This window comes from Anarhichas minor, unplaced genomic scaffold (genome assembly GCF_050575085.1).
Source record: "Anarhichas minor isolate MPS153535 unplaced genomic scaffold, ASM5057508v1 ptg000007l, whole genome shotgun sequence".
Classification (NCBI taxonomy): domain Eukaryota; kingdom Metazoa; phylum Chordata; class Actinopteri; order Perciformes; family Anarhichadidae; genus Anarhichas; species Anarhichas minor.
Window position 1 is genome coordinate 10,895,357 of NW_027466453.1, and position 15,632 is coordinate 10,910,988.

The 15,632-nt window shown below is 42.9% G+C and overlaps 2 protein-coding genes across 2 annotated transcripts; both read right to left on the bottom strand.

Moving 5' to 3' along the window:
• Positions 1–325: 325 nt before the first annotated feature.
• Positions 326–5,744, bottom strand: slc35b1 (solute carrier family 35 member B1). The gene is made up of 9 exons (XM_076085762.1): positions 5,204–5,744; positions 4,405–4,508; positions 4,158–4,288; positions 4,035–4,065; positions 3,347–3,507; positions 3,081–3,207; positions 1,706–1,812; positions 1,458–1,611; positions 326–1,009 (listed from the first exon to the last, which is right to left on the bottom strand). Exons 1-9 carry the CDS (start codon positions 5,314–5,316, stop codon positions 957–959), a joined length of 981 nt encoding a protein of 326 aa, XP_075941877.1. The 5' UTR covers positions 5,317–5,744; the 3' UTR covers positions 326–956.
• A 644-nt stretch (positions 5,745–6,388) lies between these two features.
• fam117aa (family with sequence similarity 117 member Aa) lies at positions 6,389–14,789 on the bottom strand. The gene is given in 9 exon segments (XM_076085761.1): positions 6,389–7,585; positions 7,588–7,778; positions 8,016–8,190; positions 8,302–8,533; positions 9,052–9,168; positions 9,908–10,021; positions 10,231–10,326; positions 12,821–12,966; positions 14,331–14,789. Coding segments are annotated over 9 exon segments (1,260 nt in total). The 5' UTR covers positions 14,455–14,789; the 3' UTR covers positions 6,389–7,520.
• Positions 14,790–15,632: the final 843 nt, after the last annotated feature.

Consider the following 15,632-nt stretch of genomic DNA (forward strand, 5'->3'; position numbering starts at 1 on the left):
TCCTCTAGCGGAGTAAAAAGAACAATATCTACCTCTGAAATGTAGTGGGAGTAAAGTATAAAGTAGCAGAGAATGGAAAGTAAAACTACTTTAAATTGTACTTAAGTGCATTACTTGAGGAAATGTTACTATCCCCCATAATTTAAGTGATATGTGGTAAAACAAGTTGTGAACATAATTTTTAATTTGTTGGCTAAGAGATACATTAATTGCTGGTGGTCATGACTGAGTGTTTTGGGCTATTTTACAGCCATTGTCCAACAAGCGGCTCTGATGTGCACCAATCAAGTGAAGTCTGTGTGATAAAAAGAAAGTTACCATGAAATATCACAATTTCCCTTTAATGGTAAGTTATTTTCCCCTTGTAGAAAATAAGGAGTAAAAACAATTCAATAGTAAGATTGGACATAACACAACAGGCTACATACAACCATTTATATTTTATAAATGAAATGATACTTGGCTGATTGTTTGCCAAGAAATAAACTATATATGTGATGATTACACATATTCAAGCAACACTTTGTAAACCAAGCCTTACTTAGTGGCAAGTTCATGAGTTAAATGCTGGAAACATATGTTTTAATCCTTGTTTGGTTTCGATATCCATCCAAGGGAGGTGAGCTGGTTTCAGAAACATAAAATATTTCTCTAAATACAGTATTGTCCCCCCTTTGTCTTTCAACCTGTCCAAATACTCCACAAAAGTGTGGTCAAAAAAAATAAATGTTAATGGCTTGTCATAGTTCCTTCAGGTGTCTCTTCGATACATCAACAGTATATAACAGAAGCTGGACTCTCTTTTAAATACAGTTAAGTTAAATATCTGACCATACTTGAACAATTCAAGGCACATACAGTGTGCCTGTAAAGGACGTCTTATGGAAATAAGACACTCGTTACAGAGTGTTTCCATTTGCAATCTTTTTGCCTTTCTCTTGTGCGCTCGAGATGTTTTAGTGCGTCGTCTTCTTGGGCGTTTTGCCAAACTTAGCATCAAATCCAAGACCTAAAGAGAGAAAAAAGCAAAGAAGTGACTAAGGAGCAAAGCAAAGCACAGCCTCGGCAGCTAAACAGAAATGATTTTACACTCTCAACTACCAATTTAACCAATAAAAACATGAAACTATTTGAGCATTCCTGCTTCTTCTCATACTATTTCTGTTATATTTACCGACTCCCCTTCAGCTATACTCTCGATGCATAATTTACCACTCAACCAAATGGTTTGCGTGGGAAGCCTAAGTATTCCCCAATTGGACCTTATTGTTTGTTATAACAAACACACACAGTAACCGTCTCAGGCTACGGTTGAAGGCTTCTTTCAAGCATCTGCTAGCGTTATAGGCCGTCGTAGATATTACAGTGACACAAAAAGGGGGAAGTCAGTCGCACGTGAGAGATTTACAATGAATCCAAAGAGGGCGACAGAGTGTTTAACCAGAATTTAGTCTCACCGAGGAACACGAGGATGGTGCCAAGCCACTGCATCGTGGTCATGACGTTGCCAAACAGAATAACGGAGCCGAGGATGGTGAAGAACTTCCTGGTGGTGGTGACGATGGAGCAGGTCAGAGGCCCAAAGTACACTACCGTCATGAAGATGAAGGTCTGGTAAGGGAGTTAAAAGAAACATTAAAGAATGGAATTTTTTTTATTCCAACAACACAACATTACCCATCACCTCATACAGGTGTCCACCCACCTGGCCTAAAGCACTGGTCACTCCGAACAGAAGAATATTATAGATGATGCTCGGGTGGCGTTCGGTAAAACTCAGGAACTCCCATATCTCCCCCGTCGACAGTACCGCTGAGAGCAAAGAGGAAGAAGAGGAAAAATGATGTCATGTTAGAAACAACTCAACTAATTGAACATATTGTCACACAAGCTGAGAAAAATCCCATCGTGTTCACTGTGTGGGCACACAGCACCACCGAGTGGTGTAATACAGCAACAGCGTTTAGATGACGCCTTGGTGTGGGGGTGTCATGGACTTGTAGTAGTAGAGGTATAAGATTTGTAGTAGTCGTAGTAGTTGAGGTATAAGAATACTGTTGTATCTTTGGGGAAATACCAGCGCGTCAAAGCTAGCGGAGTGTCTTAAGTTACGAGCACAAACTAAACCTCTGAAGGCATTTTAATGCAGCCTGGAACTGAATTCATCACTTTTAAATATAGATTTTCTTTTAATGTGATACGGCCTGTAATGTGAAAGTGTGCAGCATGTGTGCAGGAGAGATGGACACTTACTAAGAGATAGCAGACGCTACCAATTAATATGGTGGGAACGATAACAGTCAGTTCTCATACCGGCTTTGACCTTCTGATCTTTATCTTTCAGCCCATTAGTGCCTCACCTTCACGAGCCTCTCGTTGTGTTGCATTTGTTTTATGTGCCTTACTCTTCAGTATATCACAGCGACCTCCTCACAGAACTGCAGGCTTTGAGGTGCAGGATTCCTTATCTATAAAGATAACACTGAGCGCTTTCGCCTTGACTGAATTAATGAGTTTTGGCTCTTGGGAGAAAAGTGATCACATTTTTTTTTTAAAGAGCCTCTAAGGTCTAAGTTTTTGCACTTATTTGGATCGCCATTAGCTACTTTATGCCAGCAGCTATCCGCCCTGAATGTACTGTGACTACAAATCAACAATGACATTTTACAGCACATTACACCAACAGTGATGATATAATTGAGCTGTTGACACTACATCTTGTGAACAAGCAGCTCATGGAGACCAGCATGTTGTGTATAAATGACCACTATAGTGTTACAAAAAATCCATTAGTGTACCAAAATAAATGCTTTAAACCTTTGCTTTCATCCTTCTCTGACAATGTGCTTTGCAACAGGAGGTTCGGTGCACCAGTGTTTCCGTTTCATTCGGTCATATTTTGGCAGCACTGAAGCATATCAAGGTGATTTAGCTCATTAGTTTCTCCTCTCTGGCTGCAGGTGGGCCAACCGCCCGGGCGTAGTTTTGGTTGGACTGAATCCCTTCCATGCTCGAGTCCTGGCGCCTCACGCCACATATTCGGCTAGAGGAGAGTTTGGCAGAGAGCGCGGTGGACTCACCTAGCCCCAGCACCAGAGTGGACCACAGGTTGATGTTCAGCATCATGTGGTTGGCACTCGTCTGGAAGCGAGACCTCATGTGGTCCTGGGCCACGCCAGTCAAACCGTCCAATGTCAGAGAGACGAGCTGCGACACAGATTAAAAACACACCACCGAGCCGTGAGACCAGTGTCACAGAGATGTCACAGTGTGGCTGCAGCAGGGAGACACAGACTGATCGGCAATAAATGGAATAAAGGTGAAATGGATGGAACATAACACTCACCAACAGAATCTCTCCAAACCCAAAAACATGGTCATCTGCAACAGCTGAGCTCTTGTTGGGTTTGTAGAGGAACAGCGCTACACCGCTCACAATAAGCAGCACACACAGATACTTAGCCGGCGGGTACTTCTTCCTCAGTATTGTCACACCAAGGATCATCACTGCAACAACACAACAACAGCATGACGGACGTTTGTTTAGCCGTGGGTACCAGGGTGACATCTCTCGAGTTTGCGGTAATCCTACGCTGGATACAAAAATGTCAGACCTTCACCCCTGAGAGGGGAAACTATGGATTGTGACAGAGAGTGTGTGTGTGTGTGTGTGTGTGTAACGTGAAAGGTATTTGCTTGATCAGTTTAGAAAGACATTTAGAATCTCTCTTGTTTATCAAGTACTACAAACACACTGGGAAATATATCCATGAGCACAATGTATTATGAGACCTGGCAGCTTCTGAGTTAGTCAATATTGACTTTTTACTAACTCTGGGCTCTTTTAGATTTTGTAGCATATAGTATAGAACCCCAAATATTCGGGCATTGTCATTACATGTTGCTAGCTCCAAAGAATTGTTTGTACTATGATAATATAATACCTGTTGTTAAAAAACAAATGATGTGTGTGACATTCAGGTAACCAGGTGATATGAAGGCGGAGAGCAGAAGGCTAACTATCACACATTTACCTGGTATGGGCTTGCAGGATTTACCCAACACCTATCACAAAAAGAAAGCATAGCTTTAGGGTAAGGCAGCACCAAACAGTAATACATTAAAGAGAATCGTGTTATCTAAAAGGGGAGACTCACCTGTGTGGGGTAGTTGATATACTGAAGGGCGGAGTTACTGGACACCATGGCTCCAAGATAAGAGAGGGAGCACAGCCCATAGAGCCAGCTCTTGGTGTGATCCGGCTTGGAGCCCTCAAAGAAAATGATCACTGACGATAAAGAGGAAGATTTGGCTTCAGGAATAAATCTTGGTGGGTTTTTGTTTTGTTTTCATATGAAGCATTTTTATTAGTTTTTGTGTCTCTTCTGCGCAGCACATACTCACAGATCTTAGCAAACAGAGCACTGACAACGCACTGGATGAAGACCAACGTCCGGGCGAATCTGAACTTCTCCTTTTGGTCTCCCTGACCGTAATCACCTCGAGTGCTGCAAGAGTCAGAGAGACAACACTGTATCGAGTGCAACAGATCACAGAGCAGCAGTGTTGCTTGCTTGTTGGTTTCAATGGACAATCATGTCAATATTATTATATATAGTTTATATATACACACACACACAACTATATATAATGGAGGGCAATCATTTAGGTTTGTAACAGGGCTGCTGCTGGGGTGCAAACATTTTGTAAGCGGATATGATCCCTGTCCGCTTTAGTGACTCAGGCGACAACATACCACGTGTGTCATGCCTCAGTATGTGACATGCAACAGAAACTGGACTCCCCTGACTTCATCTCCTTTTTCTAGAGAACCACAAATAACCACTTTGGGTTTGTTCTTTTATTCTATTATTATTATTATTATTATTATTATTATTATTATTATGAGACAGCTCAATGGTGTAGGGGTCAACACTTCTGATATGAACAGAATGTCACGCCAAACTCTTCCTAAAATATGACGATTTGATGTCAGACTTGCCTTCAGTAGAGGTAAGGGCAATCTGTAAAGATTGCACAACAGACGCACTAACATATGCTGCACTTGGTTGTACATTATCTATAGCAGATAATGAAATAATAATAAAAACTAACATAATAGCTCGTTAAACAGAGTTTGGTACAGGACAGAAAGACATCTGTTACATAAACCACACAGGTCACCTAACTGTGAGTTACTTACATGGTCTCTTGTAATATCCCGTAGTAAAAGTAACACACGAAGACTCCGAGGAAGCACACGATGAACCGTATCCGCATGTTGTCCCACATCGAGACGGGCTTCCCAGCAGCCATGCTGTCCTCCAGCCGTCCGGGAATGTTCACCGACACCGCTCCGCTGCCCGCGCCCCTCACACCGACGTCCCGCTCCACTATAGCCGACGTGACGAGCCCGGAAATGGTGCTCGAGTGTTCAGCTTAGGTGTCGTACCTGCGGGTGGTTTAACGTCAAAGGTTTCCCTTTGTCACCTTCTCGTGCACGGTAACTGTCAATTCGTCAGAGCTCGCTAACGGTACCTTGACTTGTCTGCAGCTGCAGTCAGATTTCATGTCATTTGTTTGTTTTGTATCATTCTGATGTATCTAAATGTCTCCTTAATTAAAATATATGAACCGTCACATTCCCACCGGATAGGTACCGATAGTGTCCGCAGAGCACAGCTCGTGTTTTCATTGAGAATTCAAAGCCTGTAATTAGTGGGAAAAGGATAAAAGCCGTCGCGTCAGGAAATTTGGTTTAATGAAAGGACCTCAGGGGTGTCCACATCTATGCCTGAACAATTACATCGTTAGTTTAATAAATGATATCTTTAACAAACACATACGTGCGCTAATTCTAATCACGTCGATCCAATGTAAAAAAAAAATGCAATTAAAGTACCGAAAAGAGAAAGCACTCGTTATGCAGAATGGCCCATTTTAGACTATTACGTTATTCTCTATTATAAATCAACCTACAGTAATTACACATTATAATTACACAGGTACCACAACATTGTACTTAAGTACATTACTTGAGAGTACATATACTTAGTTAAATTTCATTCCAGAAAGGCATATTGTTCTTGTTATATTGTAATTAACTTGTATTGGCTGTGTTGTGTCGTGGGGCAGTTGCTAAAGCAGCTATTACAAAAATGACGAGGTCCTCTCTTGAAAACGTCGCGTGCGTTTTAGTCGTCCTAGGATGTGGATTAAATTCATTGGTCCATGTAAGGCACCAGAGATCATTTTATTTCTCTCCTCCACCAATCACAAAGCGGATTTGGGTTGAAAGGGCGGTGCTTCGATTTAAAAACCGCAAATCCACGTGTCAAAGGCAAGCAACAACAACAACCACAGTAATTATAAAAAAGTATAGAAGGTATTTACATTCTGGTTATTTTATTTTCCTCGCAGTGGCACACTAAACATTTAAAGTATTAAAAGGGTGCATACTCAGTTCAGATAAAATACAAGGATGTTCTTTTTATTCAGTGTTGCATATGATCATGCTGACAAAGACAGAGTTTCATCCATTTGACTGAAGCAGAGGGAATCAACCTCTTCCATATCCCAAGAGACTATTGACACATTAAGGCTTTCTAGCCAGAACCTCATGGGGCAAAGAGGCTCACATTAGACCAAAGACTCAAAGCTTGGCCAACTCAAACTCTTAAAAAAGTTGACAAAATTGCTTTTGTTTGGTTAGAACAATGCCCGCTGTGGGCAATTAAAGCTACTAAAACATCCATTCCTGCTTATGAACCACAAAGTATACTCAGAAATACAAGTTGATTTCCTTCAGTGAATACAAAAACAGTATCACCAGCCTCCTAATAAAGACACAAATATATATATATATAGTGTGTATATATATCTTCCTTGAAATACATCTGTAGAAAAGTAGGCCATCATTAAACCTTGGGCCAAAAATATTTCTTTCCAACAAACAGATTTTCGGAAATTTAAGGATCAAACGTATCAAGGACTCAGATTAAGCTGAAAGTTTAAACTAAACTTAACAATTCTTTGCTCAACAGACAGTAAAGGGTAGTAAGAAAGTAATACTCGTGTTGTACGTGCTTGGTGTTTTTGCCTCTGAATTCACTTATTTGGACATTAAAAATGAAAACATCCCGAGCAGACTGCAGACTTTGTTTGAACCGCTGATGCACAACTAAAAAAAAAATTCGGTTTTATAAAAAAGAACAACATCAAAACTCATTCAGCTGTAAAACCTTTTCAGCATTTTCCAGATTATTAATCCATAGTCCATATGGAGGAATACTAAGTGCCGATGATGTAAATATCAGCTAAATGGTTTCCTGACGGTGGAGATAATCAGTAAAGCAGCCGGATTTTAGGCCAAAATTAATCTAAAGTATGAGTCACAAAATCTCTTATTTTGATCACAGTGATCATGGCACCATACAGCAGTGATGAGCCATGTGACCACAGGTAACCAATGGCATATAGACCATATCCAGTTTGTGTGGGTTCTGGCAGTACAGCGTGGTTCAGTCCTGAGAGGAGGCTCTGCTCAGACGCCCACCTACTGCATGCCCAGGTGCCTGGTGGGGGAGGCCTGACCTGGGCAGCCGGTGACCGGAGAGACTGACAGGCCGCGGAAGAGGAGGTCCATGGAGGGCAGAAGAGGCTTCAGAAGACTGACAGGGCAGAAAGCGGAGCCTCCATGGGGGGTGAAGTTGACTTTATTGGGATCAGGGCAGGAAGGCTGGTGGAGGAGAGGCTGATCCTGACAGGCAGATCTGGAGCTGAAGAGATGCAGAGAGTGGATGGTATGTACCACAGAGTACCGGCTCATCAAGGGCTCCAAGAGCCACAACTTTGCATGCAATTTTGCACATTTATAACATCATAATCGCAATTAAGTCTGCAACTAACAATTGGGGGGGGGGGGGGGGGCTGAGGCTCTCTAGTGGCCAGCCACAGTGATTACATGACTATATGATCAGTGCATGATGCCTTGTTCTACAAAGAGGTTAACTTACATTCCCTCCTCGCACACTCGTACTCGCTCGCAGCCTTCTGGCGGCTCGCGCTGGAAGGAGTAGGTTTTGTTGGGACGAGGAGCGGAGGAGCAGGGCTGCAACAGAGGAGGATCCAACGCAAACGAAGGGAGCGACGTCGACGGAGCGTGACACGCCGTCTCACAGTCCACGGGCTCTGCAAGAAAGGACAGAAACATCCAAACTTTTATTAATAATACAAAAATTATACATTGCGGTTTGAAACCTCAGCATACAGTACGCCAGAGAAAATGAAGGGTTGTCTAACCTGGCTCTCCCATGGGACAGGGAGACTGTGACGGAGACAAAAGAGATGGGTTCAATGGAGAAGGGGAATTTGATGGAGACAGAAGAGATGGATCTAGAGGACAGGGGGACTGAGAAGGAGAGAGGAGGGAAGGATCCAGATCCAAGGGGCCGGGGGAGGGCTCACTCTGAGAGCCACTGCTGCATCTCTGCACGGGGACAGGGGCCCTGTGGCCATCTGGGATATCCAAAATCTGCAATATTCAGGAGGAAACAAGTGAAGGAGTCAGAGGAGCTAAAGAAACAATACAGAGTGTCGTATGCTTTCCCTTCTGTCAAGAATCGATGTGGGTAAAGATGGCTTTTTGACTCATTTTCCTCACGATTGTATTCAAAGCTGTTTCATGACAACAAGCTCGTTATCTTATGATTGCCAATCTGCCAATCTGTGCCTTGCAGCTGCTTAGACATTAGGTCAAAATCGTTTTAGTTTTGAAAACTAAACCGTGTTACTATTGGCACTTTGATGATGTCACGCTCGATTTGCTCTGTCGGCACTTGCAGGGAATTTCAACAGCAGACCAAAGTGTATTCTTTGCCCCGCGGCCCCCAGGGTGTTATAAAAACAATGTCAGTATCAAAACTGAGATGAAACAGTAAGTATTTTCTTATTACGACAGAACTGAACCTGATAGTTTACAGGGGAAAAGGCAATTGTTAGTTTACTAATCTTAACCCTGAGTGTTTGTGAAGTGTAGCTCAGCGGCCTAACCTCATGCTGATCGTCAGGTTTCTCAGAAACAAACACCTCTTCCAGCTCTAGGTTGAGGCCTTCAACACTGCGTCGCAGCCGTGTGGCGAGTCTGTTCAGCGGCATCAGAGGCAGCGTCTGGAGAAAAACACGTCAAATGAAGAGGGAGTATTACCTAAAGCCACAGCTCCTTCACTCCTACACCGTGTTGGATTTGTACAGTTCAGGTGATTAATCGCATTAGGGGACAATATAAGTAATATATAATAATAAGTAATATATAATTACCTACCACAATATTTGAAATGACCATTCATCAAATGCCCCACAAGAAAGCTAATTGTTGTATATCTATTATCTTATTCTATTCGTATGTATACACCTTGTGGGTGGAGGAAATGGTTAAAAATGGGAGAAGACTAGTATTTGGTCATTTAAATCCTCATTTCCAGTATATAATAATTATAAATTTGTTGCCAAATAAGTTTTTTTTCTGAACTGTGAAGAGGAAAACCCCAGAATTTCAGGTTGTTGCTTCATGGAAAATAAATTTTGGAGTTTAAAATTCAATTAATTTATTCAATTAGTTTAGGGGTTTAGCAAAGGCGGGTCATATTTAACCCGTGGGTCAAGGGCAGTCGACACAATATCAAAATACACACATATACGAGACAGAATATTTCATCCATATGATGTGCTGTGATATGCTGGTTTCAGATGGTCTTCCTGTGACAGCATGGCATTAACGCAGGAGACGTGATGACAGCAGTTACTAAGAAAAGCACCGCTGTTTTTGTTTTTTTTACATCCCTGTTACTAAGCGCTTCGTAGTCTGCCTGTGGAAGACAGTTTGTCATCACAAAAGAGCAAGGGCTACCTGAGTGACGCCTGCTGCATGACCTGCCGGCAGGAGGTGGTGGGGCAGCTCGTACCCTGCTGGGGGAGGAACATGGCGGGAGCGCTTCTGCAGCTGGTTCCTCAGCTTGGCGACCTGAGGGCAGAGTGGAGTAAAACAAAAAAAATGATTCAGGAGTCACTACGATTCTCTCTGAAAGGGGAGCGTTTACTCGCTTTCCCCTCGGGGAGCTGATCATGTTTTTCCGTGTCATCAGTGGAAGGGTGCAGAATAAAGGGTGTGAGTAAGAGGGAATAACAGGGAAGCTGATTAATGAACTGCTGTAGTGATAAACTGATACTTGCCTCCCTCAGGTGCTCCGCACTGCCCCACGAGGCCGAGCGCTTGTGTCCGCCGGCGCTTCTCCTTCCTCGGGTCTCCTCTGCCCAGGAACTTGGAGTCTTTGAAAAAAAAATATTATTACAGCATGGTGAATAAAGAGTCCTGTATTTGGGGGGCTGTGGTATAAAATGGCCTTTTTTTTGGGAAGCAATTCAGCCTTTTTGGAGGCCTCTTACTTATTTTCTGTTAAATCAAGTGCACTTCCAATAAACACTACAACTTAATAGTACAGCACAGAAGAAAAGCCCCACAGCTGTCTTGCACACCTGCCCCACAACAGCTGTACGGAGGGAAGCAACGAGAAAAACCACCCAGAGCTGCAAAACAGCTCGGCTTCCACACAAATCCAAACCACATCACGGTGAAGACTATAAATACAGTGCAAGTATCAGCATTTTACACCTCAGTGCACTTACACGCACGCACACTATCACCCATGAAGTAACCTTGTTATTCACAAAGTCACATACTGTGGAGAAAACACAACTTAGACAAACAGAAAACACAGAGCCTTCTTTGTGCACTTCTTCTTTTCTCAGTCACAACTCCTTAACGTCAAACTTTCACTCATATGCTCGTACCAATTTCTTCACATGGACTCTTGATTTTCTACCAGAGGGCGCCGGGTCGACCGCTCCCGGCCGTTGGTTGGGAGCAGACGATTGGTAGTTCATCCTCACCAGCTGAAACCCAGGTTGAGTTGACCCACAGGAAAAGATATTCACAGTTCTGGTGCCTCTAGTCAACTGCTTCACACGCTCACTGGCCCCTCACCGGCATCTATGCCATTCATAATCATAAGGCAGCTAGCGTTACACATTTAGCTTTCTCTGTCTGCAGTACGGCAATGTCATGATTTTCCGTCCCCGAAATACCTGACCTGTTCTTCAGGTGTCGGCCTCACAACTCAGAGGAATCTCACTGGTGCCTTAACTGCCTCCAGGAAAACACAGACACCATCTTGTCCTGTCCAGTCCACTCAGACGTAGTGCATCGCCCGGCTATATAAGTCTGAACGCGGCATGAGTCAGTCATACAGTGACATCGGTGTAGAGTTACAGCTGCCAACCCCCCCCCCCCCCCCCCCCCCCCCAATCATTCAACACCAACAACCCCACCCTGGCCAAAATATGAACAGGGGGGTCATGGGACTCAAATCTATAAAAAGACTCAAAAAGGTAGCAGAACATTTGGTCTGGCTAGTGTTTCCACTTTGGGCGACTCATAGTGCTAATTTTCTTTAGGATCAACAGTCCAAAACCAAATACTATTCAACTTACAATTATATCAAACAGAGAAGCGGCAAATCCTCACATTTGGAAGGCTGGAGGCAGAGAATATTTAGCATTTTTGCTTGATAAACACCTTATACATTTACTTGGTTATCAAAGATCTTGACGATTATTTTCTTTCGCTTAACAAACCGATTTATTGATTAATTATTTCAGGATTCAACAGGAACAACTTACATTGAAATCCAATCTACTGAACCTGAAACCAACACTACACTTATTTTTTTAGACTGTGTTGACCCCAATTTTGTGGTGATATTTAGTGTTGTTATTGGGTTGCTTTGTATTACGAAGGTTGTTATTTGTCCACACACATGCATGCCCATCTGTTGCACATATCTGTAGAATTACAGCATAGTTAAAGGCGGTTAACTGTATTATCGTTATTCAGTGTAAAATGTATTAGAAAAATCTTGCACGTATGTTTTTTGGAAGTATGTTATTATTTCTTTCCATTTTACGTGTTAATGGCAGATGTATGTTTGATCGTGTCTTGTAATCCCAAGTGGGATTGACCACATGTTTGTCATAACAGACTATAACCTACTGTTTTTTAAAATCTACAGAAATAGAAATTAACATCACAGAACTTTTTTTGTACAATTTGCAGAAAAGTGACGCTCAATGAGGAAGGAAACAAACAATGAGCTATATCATCTGAAGACTGTGGCAGAAGGAGGTGCTGGTGGTTGGGTGCATGTGTGTGTGGTTGAGGAGAGTGCTGGGGGATGGGGTGTCTGTATAATGAGGTCAGGAGGGGTTTGTTCCTCACAATGGAGGCAAAGGGGGGTTCTTTAGGGTTTAAACTGTGTCATAGGCGAAGACGAAGCTGCGGAGCTTGGTGATGTTAGTCGGGGCTTTTGTGCACTAGTTAGGAGCAGATACAGTCGAGGGTGGAGCGAGGGAAGAACAGTGGAGTTTAAAGAAGAACAAAAACACGACTATTTCCAGTTGGCTGCCTTCCACCCGCAGCGTCGAACTGGAACCACCAGACACCTGCAGAGCCAACATCAGATATCTTGTTCTCTATAGAAATCCTTCACATACAAGAAGAGCAAGGCAGAGAAAACAGTTGGTGTCCTGCATGCTTTTTTTTTTTTTTTTTCCTGCAACATGCAGCAACAAGTTTTATGGGTAACATGTTCTCAGTAGTACCGGTATAACAGTCTGCTACTCACCTTGGCCCAGTTTTGTTAAACAACAGTAATTACACCGAGTCGTCACCATTCCTTTGACCGTGTCATGATATAGTAATATTCACCTGCGTGGCCTTGTCATTGACACAGGTAACAGCCGGGCTCTCTGCCTCTTTGGGCCAGTGGCCGTGCAGATAGGGTCCGACGATGGCGTCCAAAGACAGAGTTCGGCGGATGGTGGGTTTCGGCGGGCGAGCCGTGGTCCTGTCAGCTTTTGGGAACATAAACAAAAGCACATTAAGTCAGTGATCATGTCTGTTAAAAAAACTCATGTGTGTGTGAGCACGTTTAGCTCACAACACTGCATGTGACATATTTGTGTATTAAAAACTCCCAGAGGCTAAACAGTATTTCAACACCAGTGGTAGCTGTTCACAAGATTGTTCCCAGGCTTCCTCCCCACCAGTAAGCATGCAGTGTGTAGAGTTATGTGTGTGCGTGTGTGTGTGTGTGTGTGCATGTTAGCTATTTGTAATCTCTGGCAGGTGTGGACTATGCCTTTGACCTGGAGCAAAGCCATCCAACTACACAACACTGGCAACAGTCACCACAGGCTACAAGTACATCGACCACCAGCAACACACACACACACACGCAGTATGTTGTCATGTTGCAGGGCAGACTGAATGTATAAATAAACACCACTACATGCAGATGTGACTGGCACAGTTACAGTTAAAGTCAAATAGAGAGGCTCTTAAAGCGGCTGCTGCGTTGGCGTGAAGCAGAGATCCCACAGGTCAGAGTGCAAAGAGGCGACTTAGGTGTCCAAATAACATTATGAGAGCAGTGTTATGTTTCAGGGTTAAAAGCCGTCATTGTTTAGTTAGTCAATGGCTCCCTGAATTAGTAGGAGAAGCATGGCCCTTTCCTTTACACAGAACCATTGTAGTCTTGAAATCAAGCATTCATCATTTGCATTCACAATGATCGAACACAGTGAGAAGCAGCACATCCTCACACGGTAGAAGCTGGAACAAGCAAAATGTTTACTTGAAAAACGACTTAAGCGATTAATGGGTTGTCAAAATAGTTGCTGATTAATTGTCTGTGTCGATTAATCTTTTAGAGTCTATTTTCTTTTGTGATACAATACAAAAAAAGAGAAGTTTGGTGGAAGGAAATAGGGCAGGCCAACTTGCACACGTTCTTGTCGACTGATCAATTACTCGATTTGACAGACAGATCTGTAAAGCTGTTTGTGTGAGTTTCCCACAGAGAATAACACTAAAAGCACCACTTTAAAATCTTATGTGTAGCAGAGATGTGCTCATAGGTTTCTTGGAAATAAGTCATTCAGCATTTAAAAAAAAGCATAACAAAAACAAGTAATTGAATGAAGAAATGTTAATCGACCAAAAAGACTGATTAGTGGTCAGGGCAGCCCTAGAAATAAATGTAGTAAATGAAACCCATAGGTAACATAATTTCAGATATTGATATTGAGATATAGTCAGATATTGATCATAAAGTGGCACCAAATAAACTTTAAAACACTGGACCGCATGCAGGTGAATGCAGCCTCAACACCCCTCCTCCTCCTCCTCCTCCTCCTCCTCCTGAGTGTGTATTTACCAGTCTTGACCTCCCTGCATAGGAGAGCGGATCCCCTCTGGAGCTGGTATGGGATTGTGGCTCTGAGGGGCTGCAGGCTGGGGTTGCTGCACCCCCGAGGGGCTCCTCCACTTCTACCCAACATCCCCCACTCCGAGCTCCGCTTAAGAAAACACACGCACACACACACACACACACACGGCTCTGCTTTTTCCTTCTTCACTTCTTTCACTACAACTGCGCTGACTTCCCCTCTGTCCACATTCAGTTCATCCACGGCGATGATCCAAAACTCCGATCCGTCCTCTTGTTGGGCACCAAACTTGAGCTTTCTTTTGTGATGATGACCATGATCATAAATAATCCTTCATGTTGCAGTGAGAGGAGGACACGAGCGGAGACCACGCGCTGCTCCCGCACATCGATGCTTGTTACTCTTGCCTGCAAAGTGACACCACAACAGCTCGGCTCAGCCTGAAGCAACTATCTCGTGCAGTATGACTCCAAGGGAGGGCGACCTGGTTGGTTGCTGCAGAGTACTACTGAGCACGTATTGGTCTTCACGCCCATCTGTCTTCTGAAGGGACCCCCCCCCCCAAAATAAACTTAAAGCTCCCATCCACTTTGTTGAGATTGATTTTTCATGGCCCCTCCCCTCCTATCCTTCAAACCCACGTTCAAACCCTGGGGTCTATTCAAAGTGTGGTTCAGGGACCCCTAAAGGTCACTACAGGGGCTCTGAGGGTCCAGACTTGTGAATATATGATGATATGGGAGAAACTGGTCACTTTCCTCAAAGGGCATATAGATGTAGCTATTTCAAGCAAGTTATAACACATTGCAAGATGTTCATTAAAATAAACAAATTAAAATAATATTGAGTTTGATACCATGACATTATCTATTGTCTAATTTCCAGACCTAATTGTACACATTTAATGTATTAAAGTCAGGGGTGTTTTTTGTACTGTTTGAACTACTTTAAACAATGTTGTTATCTTAGGTTTATTACCATTGCTGCAAAATTAATCACCAAAAAGGCCTAAACTGTAGTAAAAGTTACTAACATAATTAAAACAACAATAACGCAGAGTGCACAATAATGAGTGCAATAAAACAAACCTCATCCGCATTATTCAATAATACTTTAATGTATATTAGTTATGTATTAGCTACATGAGCCACAAACACAAATCAAACAAACTGTATAGATAAAGGAATTGCTTACATAATGACCAAAATGCTTTAAGGAAACAGCTTTCTTTCCAGCCCCATGTTTGTATTTCTTTCATTGTTCTCATAAAAAAGACATACGACATGCTG